Here is a 10,169-nt window from a genome sequence, read left to right as displayed (position 1 = left end):
TTCTTTTTAGACTTCAGTTGAATTCTAATCCAGCCCCACTAAATCTTTTTGTATCCAAACCATTTCGATCCGACCTTCGTAAATAGTCACTGGAGCCGTACCCAAAAGATCACCACATACGAATCCTCAATCAACAGACTGAACAAGCTTGGTGACTACCGACCCGTCCACGGGTAACCCCAACTGTAAATGCACGTCCTCTAGAGTGATAATACACTCGTCGCATGGAAGATGGAATGTGTGCGTCTCGGGTCTTTACCTCTCCACGAACGTGCTTACGAGTTTCGGGTCCAACTTACAACCCCAGCCTACAAGGGCCACGTGCCAAAAACTGGCTTCCCTTAAGTATTGTTTGATCAACTGCAAGCATTTTTCTGAGTTTTTCCTGAAAACGTTTCCAACCTATCAAAAACGGCCAATTCCCGTAATTTTTCAAAATTTCGGCTTATTTCTATAATTAAAAAAAATAAATTTATTTAGTAATTTAGTCCATTTAGCAGCTATCTTTATTTTATTTTATGATTGTTAGTTCTTGTAAACCGTCTTGTTTTTGCTTATTAACATTCATGGCAGTAAGAAAAAAAAGTTTTAGTATTATTTGATAAGTGTATATCAAAAGTAACGTGTATAGTCCGTGAACCTTTTGGAGCAAAGTCCGTAATGGTGACACTAAATACATTTGCAAAGGAACACACTAAAACCATCTTGAAATTATTACGAAAAAAAGTGTGAAAACTAAACATTAACTCTATAATCTGATTCTTATTGTAAACAAAAAAGCAAGGAATATTCCCCTATATTATGTAAAAATGTAAATAGGAGCTTGAAGTCTCCATCACCATCCAATTTCTCTACAAGGATTATTCTTCTTGTAATATTATGAAAAGTTAAAAAAAGACAAAAATAGAAAAGCAAAAGACTCCCTCCCTCCCACCTCAACCTCAAGGCTCTGCTTTTCAAAGTTGTCTTCTTTCTTCCTACCATCCTAATCCACCCAACCCTGCCTCAACCATTCCATTGCACCTGTACCCCACTCTATCCAAAAGTGGTTCACCTCTGAATTCCATGTCATTTCTCTTTTCTTTTTTGTGGGTATTCATGGATACACCTAATTCAAATATATTTTCTTCTTTTTTACTTTTTCTACTCTAAGGCTGTACAAAAACTCCTGCTTTCTTCGGTTACTATTGAAAATAATTCTTAGGGGTCTGAATGAAGGGTTCTATTTAATTTCTCTTTAGAAATGCTCCTTGTGGAACTCAAATTTAGTGCAACTTTTTTGGTTGAACTCGTAGCAGAGTTTGCTTAGTTCTTTAGCCAAAACCGGTGCTCCGCAGTAAAACACTCCTGCTCCACCAACACTAGTATTAGAGGAGTTGCCATTTTATTCATTTGAATAATTAAAATAGAATTGGGGGCTCACCTATTCTTGCGTTGCAGTGCTTGGAACTTAGTTTGGAGAGAACGTTCTTCCATTTAGGCCTCGCAAAATGGGTCCGTACCTGTTGATGATAATGTCAAAGAGGAACTGTTATTTTGTTTAAAGAATTAGAGTATGGGTGATGGGAGCCACCCATGATAAAAATGCAGGAGGAATTTTGTGACAGAGATAGATTGCAGAGTCTTATCAATGAGATTTTGGATGTGAAGTAGTGGGATTATATGCTGAGAGAATGAAAATGACAACAAGAGGAACTTACTCTGGTGCCTGAAACTATGTCAACGCCATTCTTGGCATGATTTAGTGCTTGGACCATGGTGATCAGAGCTGAACGTGCATCTCCTTCCTCGTACACGCTTGTCAAATAGTTGTGCATTTCAATGACACCCTAGTCAAAGTGACAAGTTAGTACTTCCTAAGGTATTGTTACGTCGCGTTGATGTCGTGCGTATTAGCTGGTATTGTTACCAAATGAGAGTGACAAAGTTTTGAGAGACCGATGGACATTCAAAGATAGGAAAATGAGTGTGACATAATCAATGAACATTATGAGTAAAAAACTTATAAAGCTGATTAGTTCTTTTACCCTTTGATCAAGATCTGCAACTTCATTCATGACTCCTTTGAACCAATCAAATGAACCTTGCTCCCTGGTTACCCAATAAAAGTAAGCATTTGTCGTCTTAAGAGTTTTCTTTCGTTTCGGTGAAACTCGGTTGGGAGCAGTTGATTCATTGCTCCCATTACTTAGGCCTGATGTGCTACTGGTATCTGAGGCCAAATCCTGAAAATAAAGATGCATTATTGTGAATCTGATATCGAAACAATGAAAAAGCGTTATTTAACTGAAGTTATGCACGAGTTACTTACCGCCTGCTCCTCCATTTTGACAATGTTGTTAAGCAGATCTTTTAAAATGCTGATGAATGGTGTTGCACCAATTCCAAGTCCCACCAGTAACAGGACGTCATACTTGCGATAGTCTTGAGCCGGAGCACCATATGGTCCATCAATTAAGAGCTTTGGCAAGCTGTTCTTGGACAAGAATATTAATGATCTAAAAATTACTCAATGATTCCTCCAGATTCTAAGTGCTTCTAAAACAAGAGAAAATATTGAATATACTAGGAGAAATCAAATAGAGCTTACCTTTTCTTAGTCGTCTCATCTGCTCTTAGAAGCCCACTTTTCCCAGCTACAGGAGGTTCACAAACCTCTGAGAATAAGCGCTTAAGCTCTTGCGTCCAGTCACCTAGCTGACGGATATGAACACTAAGGTAGTCGTCACCAGGAGCCGAAGTGATAGAAAATGGATGCCTGGTACACAAATAGACAAGCTCATGAGTTCAGAAAAACTTGCATAATGCAAAATATATCCAACCACCCTGATTCAGGATTGGAACTATTAGTATTTTAAACTTCATTTACTTCTAACAAACCAACCAAATAGGACGAACCTGGTTCTATTACTATAAAAGGGCTATTTCTGATATCAAAATGAATCTGTTTCTGATATAACTAATGTCCATTTTCATCCTATCTATTAAGTATTAATAGAGATATTGGAAATTCTGAGAACGTTTTAGTAGCACCAGGAGGAAATGAAGCTGCTGAAATCAACATCAAACATGATGGATATTTTTAAATGTTCTACTTACCATTCAAAGGGAGAGACAGCAGGGCACTGGACAAACATGTACTGTCCACTCTTGTACCGAAATTGAGGTGGTTTAGACATTTGTAATGTGAGAACACCTCCTGGATAAATTGCTACCTATCGAGAATACAGGGGTATAGGAAGATCATCAGTCAAAATATACAACACCCTGATTTTAGACCCTAATATTTTAGACCCTAATTGAAGGATTCATCCAAAAAGGATCACAGAGAGCAAATTTACTAAAAAATGGAGTTTGTGCTTCCTAAGTTGTCTCATTAAATGTTTCTATTTTTTTCACATTTTCCTTGGGGACGTTTCTAATTAAATGGAAACTGCTGTCTATTTATGCTTACCTTCAAAAGCCGAACAGTATAGAAACCAGAACGGAAAAATCTTAGGACCCTTTCTCCAGCATATAACAAAACTGGAACAGCTAGGTACATCCAAGTCTGCAACCATGAATTGCATACGTTACGTTAAATTACAGTTATAGTTGCTAAGAAAATAAAATAAAATACTGCTGTTAGAATATTTGTAATCACTTGAGAAAGGAAAAAGATTTAAATATATACCGTCTTACGATACCATATGTGCACGAGATAAAGGAAGACACCATGGATGATGAGCAAGATATAGACAATGACAAACAGGTGATGTGAATACCAAAAAGCATTGAAACCTGTGATTCTATCAAAGGGTTTGGGCAGCTTAATCAGGTTCCGCCTAAACCATTTTGTTGCTAGTATAAATGCAATTGCCATGCAGATAACCATTAAAATCCCGGTCACTCCTTCAGGTCCTTTTACCAGGTCCATGTACGTTGGTTTACGAGCTCCAAAATCATGGAGATAGAGGCTATATTCATCAGGAGTAGAATTGATAAGCCTCGGAAAATCACAGGCAAGATGGTTACCGGCATGGAGAATGACTCCAATAACAATCGCTGCAGCTATTGTCTGCACAAATTCAATGAGATTAAGAGGGAACATCAAAATGCAGACAGTAGATGAAGCCTAACTAAATGCATATTTTGCACTTTTAGTAACATTTTACCAAACATAGATCCTGGCTACATCATATCCATATTGAAACCTAGTTGGATAGCATCATAGCAGTAGTACAATACCAGCTGACCAGGTTTTCGTATAAGCCAATGCTTTTGGGAACACGGCCAAAAATGTTAAAATTTTAACATTATACTAACTTATAATTTCATAATTTTCTAACAAACATATAATGAATTTAATCATTTTGGGTTAGCAGCACAACCTACCCTTTTGATTCACCTTTGACTATAATGTTTTAATCTAAAATATTAATTAAAGTTGGTCAAGGACTAAGGTGATATTTATAAAATAACAAAATCAATAAATTATTTTTCTTGCACTTATAAAAATAATGCATTAAATGATTTTTCAAAAATTAATAACTAAATAATTTTTTAAGTAAACTCTTTCATGGTAGTACACAAATTCTTTAATTTTGACAGCATATACCACCCTAATTTCTTTTCCCAAAAAAGGATTGAGATCTCTTTGGGTGTCAACTTTGGCTGTGTGAACGTGTAATGCCCCCCCACAGAAATAGTATGTACCATCACTATCAATATGATGGCTGAAAATAAGCCCTAGTGTTGACTTCTATCATCAAGTCCCCACCTGGGACCCAGAGAGTTAAACGTAAAAGAAAAGCAAAAAAGAGTTGGTATACTGTTTCCATACCTTATGAAAGTTGATATTGTCGTCAAAAGGCACGAAGAGACCCAGCTTTGTGGACCTGAGCCAAGTAATGGTGTTTCGGCACACGGGCAACAGAATAAGAGCCATGTTAAACTTAAGTGTCTCTGCTGCTCCTTTGGCAGCGAGGACACAATAATGCATGACTACAAAGGCACCCTTTTGCTTGTATTGAAGGAACTTCCAAATAAACAGCCCTATCATAATCATAATCCACAGTGACAATACCCATATCCTCTTCCAATTTTCTTCCAAATAGTACAAAAGTTTGGTGCTCATTCTTCTGATCCTGCTTTTCTTTCTTAATCCTTGTAAGTTTTGGCTAAGGGCTTGGCTTGTGTAGCTTAAGGCTTGACTATAGCTCAGATACGTGTCTTTTTGCAAGAGAAGTGTCTCCAGTTGCCATAACTGCATCATTTTCGTCCGTCAACATCCACCAAACTAAGCAATTATGGCAAATGAAAATCATATTTGATTCGGACAAGTTTTAGTCATGCAAAGGACAAGATTATTTTGATTCTATCTACACTATCAAAAACAATTGTGCAGAACGCATGCGTGAGTAAGTGAAGAGAACGCGTATTGGAGACCGGAATAACCAGAAAGCAAAGTTCACATGGGAACCCAAACTGGTCCGCCATTTGGCAGGACCATGAGTTCAAAACAAACAATCATGGGATAATGAATTGGTCAGGACTCGGTACCCCTTCAATGTATGAGCAAATAACAACAACACCCTTTGCTCATTACCCAAAGAAACAAATCAAGTTCAAGCCAAATGCCAATAGCAACCTGACAAATTGCTTTTGATCTTACTTCCTATATCTCAATTATCAAATGGAGAAAAAGCAATTTGCCAAACTGAAAATTAAATGCAGCCATTATTGATTAGATAATCATGTTATCTGAGATATTAAAATGGAAAACTCACTATGCAGTAATCTATTTTTGGTTGTGTTAATCCAACCAATAATTGCTCAAGGTACTTGGTCAGGATTTAGAAAAGGGAAGTACTAAAACTGTTGAACAACCTCAAATGACAGTTACTGTATACCAACATAAGATAAGTTGAGCTGTCTCTAGTTAAAAGCTCGTTATTCTTGCTTGATCAAGCTTTCTTCGTCGCGGTTGAACAAAAGCAGAACCGGATTGTTGGAAATTTTGATCATTTTTCGCCTAACAATAGACTTTAGAAGAAAAAAGTCCAATTTAAGAACTGTTTTTCATTTGTATAAAAATATATAATATGCAAAGTTCCTAATCAATGTTGCTTGATTCAATGGATATCTTACTGAAACTAATTTGAAGGATAATTAATTAATTATCTCAACATGCTTTATTCGATTCTAGAATATTTTTCCTTTTAGTACCTCAGAATATTAAATAATAATAGGACAGAAAAAAAGTTATCATGGCTAAAAGCAAAGAAGGAACATTTAGTAATATCGAAATATCAGTTTAATGATATAAATAGAATAATGGACCCACCTCAATGTATCCAAGTCTTTCAGGGTCTAACTCTTCCATGATCAAAGCTGCATATTCTTCCGCCTGTTCCTTCAATCTCGATAGCTTGTTTGCTGATGCACTTAGCATTATAATCTATGTATCATGAGGAAAATAAAAATTAATTCTAATCTGTAGTTTAAGGGTTGGATTGAATTGGAGTCACTCATTAATAGGATTTTGACTCAATTAAGAAATTACAAAAAAAAATCATTTTATTATTTTATTTTGAAGGTATTTATATTTTTTCATATTTTGATAAATTTTGAAAAATGGATACACAATGAAAGTTATGAAATTTGAACCTAAAACATCTTACTGATTATTATCTTTTTTTTTAAATCATTTTAACCAAAGTGATAGTTGATTTTTATACTAATTAAAATTATAATTTAAAATAACCAAAAGGCCCCTAAAAATATAAATAATTAGTAGACTTTTGAAATTTACAGATAGTGACATATGAATATATTAATTAAGGATTTAGAGGTTAATGATTGATTAGGAATTGTAAAATTACTGGGAAAAAATAAGAGTAAATTCAGAAAAAAAATTGAATTTTTTAATGGAAAAACATTATTCAGTAATGAGATTGGAGTAGTTGGTTTTTGAAGAATTTCTTGTGATTTAAGGTCACCCAATCCCCGCCTAACGTTGATTATGTTATGGTACCCCAAATGACAACCTGTAATCAAGTTTTTAATTAATCCCCATAAACTACGAAAATGCGGCCTGAATTTTCTTTTAAGCTAAAAATTAATTTTAGTGGAATGGACAAAATTTTTGGTTCATGCATGTTGAATTAGCTTAAGGTGGCTCTGCCTAATCCAATTTTATTTTAAAAAATGGAATATATCTATATATGTGGTTTTACCTCTTTTACTTCAGCCTCAGTTATTCTACCATCTTCATTCTTGTCCACCCTGTAGCATAAATTTAAAAATAATTAATATAATAATCATTTAAAAACATCCTAAAACGACGATTTTGTCCAATTTTTTTTTCTTTTAGTTTCCAAAATTATGGAGCGAATCTTAAACAGAGAGTGTGAACTTTAAGCTTTTACTTCAATAACTAACTTAAAATTGATTAAATGAGTTCATAAGAAGAAAACACATAATTAATTCAAATTAATAATATTAGTTTAACAGTGCGTACATATCGAAGAAGATCTGGAGGCGAGAATCAAAGCTTTGATCGGTGATTTGAGACCAGTATTCATAAAGTTCTTCTTTACTAATTTTTTCAACTTTTAATCTTCTTCGTCTGCTCAATGCATCGAACATCTCCAGCGCAAATTCCTTCGACTCTTTCATTCCTTAGAGAAAAGTAAATCGATGAAAAAAAAAGTTACTAAAAAAGTAAGCATTCAAGAAAATTTGATTTGAAAAATGAAAATAATGAAATGAAAAACCTATGCATTGTGCGAAATCGGAGCGAAAGAGGAATCCGTCTTTAGCGAGTTTGTTGAAATTGTTTTCAACTTCTTCCCATGCATTGGCTTTATTGTTACTTATAAATCTTAATCCACGGAGTGCTTTTTGAGCGCCGGAACGTGTCCGGTCAAGTTGAGCTCGCTGCTTTCTTAAAGCTCGAGCGGCTAACGCCGAGTCGAATCCGGATAAAGCTTGAGCAGCGTGTCCGTGTCCCCACGAGAACTTGCGTAGTTCGGCTTTCAACTCTTGCGAGAACTGCTTAGCTTTAGCCACGGCTTCCGCTTTCAACTCTTGCGAAAACTGCCGCAATCTATTCGAAGAGCTCCGCTTGATCGTCGGCGATCGTGAAACGGAGGCGGATGCTGGAGTATCGGTTCCATTGTCGACGTTGAGGACGGTGGCCGGTTCCACGCTTCGGAGTATGATGGTGTCATCATCTTGAAGATCGAGAGTGACCTCGACGAATTCCTCGGCGGAGTTGGAATCAGTCCCAGGCGAGGTTGACGAACTGAGTGTGGTTTTGGAGGGAACGGTGTCTGAGGCCCACCGTCTCTGGTGGGTGGGTAAAGAAGCACCTCTCATTGAGAGAGCCCAACAACTGTATTAATTATTACTTAGTTACAGTTAATAATGTAAATGGAAACTAAAGAGGATGGATTAAATTAAGGTTTAGTTATAGAATGAAAATGGGAGAGGAAAGGCGGAGGGAATCTGAAGGAAAAAGACAATAACGCGGAGAGAAAAAAGACACAATATTGCAGGGAGCAAAGCAAGGGGAAACAGATTTATTTATACCTTAATGAAATTTGTATATCGCCTTAAAAAATAAAAAATTAAATATTTTTATTACCATAACTCCATCTTCTTCTTTTTTTTTTTAAAGGGAAAGAAAGTCATTTATATATTTGATGTTTGGCTTCACAACTTTATATTAATTTAGTTTGTTTGGAGAGTAACTTATGAGTTAAGAAACAAGTATTAGCAAGTAAATAAAAGATACTGAAATTCAAATGAAAATATTTTTTAGTTAATTCCTATTACCACTTTATATTTATTAAATTAAATTTGTTCAAAGATTAGGTTATTAATTCAATTTTAGAGATTTTAACAAGATTAGAAATATTTTAATGAAAATCTTTTACCACACTCATGATGTTCGTATTAAACTTGCTAGTCATGCGTTTAATTCTCAAATAATATTTTTCAGTTATTTTATTTAAAAATAATATAATAATATGACACTTATAATAATATTAATTATCAAAGTAATTGAATTAGTGTAAATATAATATAGATATAAAAATAGAGAAATATGACAAATTCTTTTGGAATAAACCGGAATGTAATAGCTTTTCTTTCTCCTAAATTCGAATTCTTAAAAATTTAAGGACTGTATAATCTAAATTTAGAAATTAAATTGAAAAAAAAACTGTAAAATTATATTTTAGGGATAAGAGAGATTAGGGAAAAATTGGAGTAAAGAAATGGGGAGTTGTTATCGTGGTGGAGAAGTTGACGGCAGGGATGGATGGTGGGGTAAAATAGAATGAATTGCAACCTTACAGCTTTCACTCAATTAAATTTGACTTCACTATTACCCCTTCATTAAGCTAAAGAAAAAACAGAGAATCTTTATGTTCATGTTGAGGCACGCTTAGAATGGTTGTTTCTTAGGAAAAGCAAAGATTCTGTTGAAAAACAAGACATATTAATAGAAATATTGAATGATTACTATTCTTAAGCATGTTTAATTTGTAATTTGAAAAACCGACAACATTGGATTCATACAAATATATTTAAGTTTTACAAATAATGGATGGGATATAAAACTGTAATTTCATGTATCCTTTTCTGATGAGAGAATAACAAATCAGATTTTTCTTCTTGATTTTTAACCTTTTCCTCCTAAAAAATTTAAATCAAACTAAAAACACTAAAAATAAGGAGGAAAAATTTAATTTGTTATTCTCCTATTAAAAATAGATAAAGATAACGTGAAATCACAATTTCATATAATTATGTTGATAGGTAAAAATGGTTTACAAATTTTATTTTCCCTTCAACTACCCGTTTCGGTTTTTTTTTTTTTTACTTTTAATATAAAAAAAACAAATGCTTACGGGAATTTATATATACGTATAGACTTTATTAAAAACTTCTTTGTACGAAATTATAAGTTAGTGTGATTGCTGTTTCATCTTTTATATTTTTTTCATTCATTTTTAATTTCCAAAAACATTTTTTACGAGGCTTGTTTGAAAAGTAAAAGGGTTTAGAAAAAACATAAGTTTAAAAAATTAATTTAAATAAAAAAAATAAGGCTCATTTTCTAAACGGGCTGGCCTCAGATAGGATTTTTTACTTGAACCCAGTCTAACATGGCCCGAATA

General features: G+C 34.2%; 1 protein-coding gene across 1 annotated transcript; it reads right to left on the bottom strand.

Annotated features, from left to right (window-relative positions):
• Positions 1-742: 742 nt before the first annotated feature.
• Positions 743-8,538, bottom strand: LOC107949499 (respiratory burst oxidase homolog protein A). Its single transcript, XM_016884160.2, has 14 exons — positions 7,758-8,538; positions 7,502-7,661; positions 7,218-7,266; positions 6,326-6,439; positions 4,823-5,245; positions 3,674-4,057; positions 3,455-3,550; positions 3,100-3,215; positions 2,591-2,758; positions 2,312-2,471; positions 2,028-2,225; positions 1,701-1,829; positions 1,424-1,502; positions 743-1,347 (listed from the first exon to the last, which is right to left on the bottom strand). Exons 1-14 carry the CDS (start codon positions 8,359-8,361, stop codon positions 1,238-1,240), a joined length of 2,790 nt encoding a protein of 929 aa, XP_016739649.2. The 5' UTR covers positions 8,362-8,538; the 3' UTR covers positions 743-1,237.
• Between the last annotated feature and the right edge of the window lie 1,631 nt (positions 8,539-10,169).

This window comes from Gossypium hirsutum, chromosome D03, assembly GCF_007990345.1.
Source record: "Gossypium hirsutum isolate 1008001.06 chromosome D03, Gossypium_hirsutum_v2.1, whole genome shotgun sequence".
NCBI classification, from domain to species: domain Eukaryota; kingdom Viridiplantae; phylum Streptophyta; class Magnoliopsida; order Malvales; family Malvaceae; genus Gossypium; species Gossypium hirsutum.
This window is presented reverse-complemented; position numbering and strand designations above follow the sequence as displayed.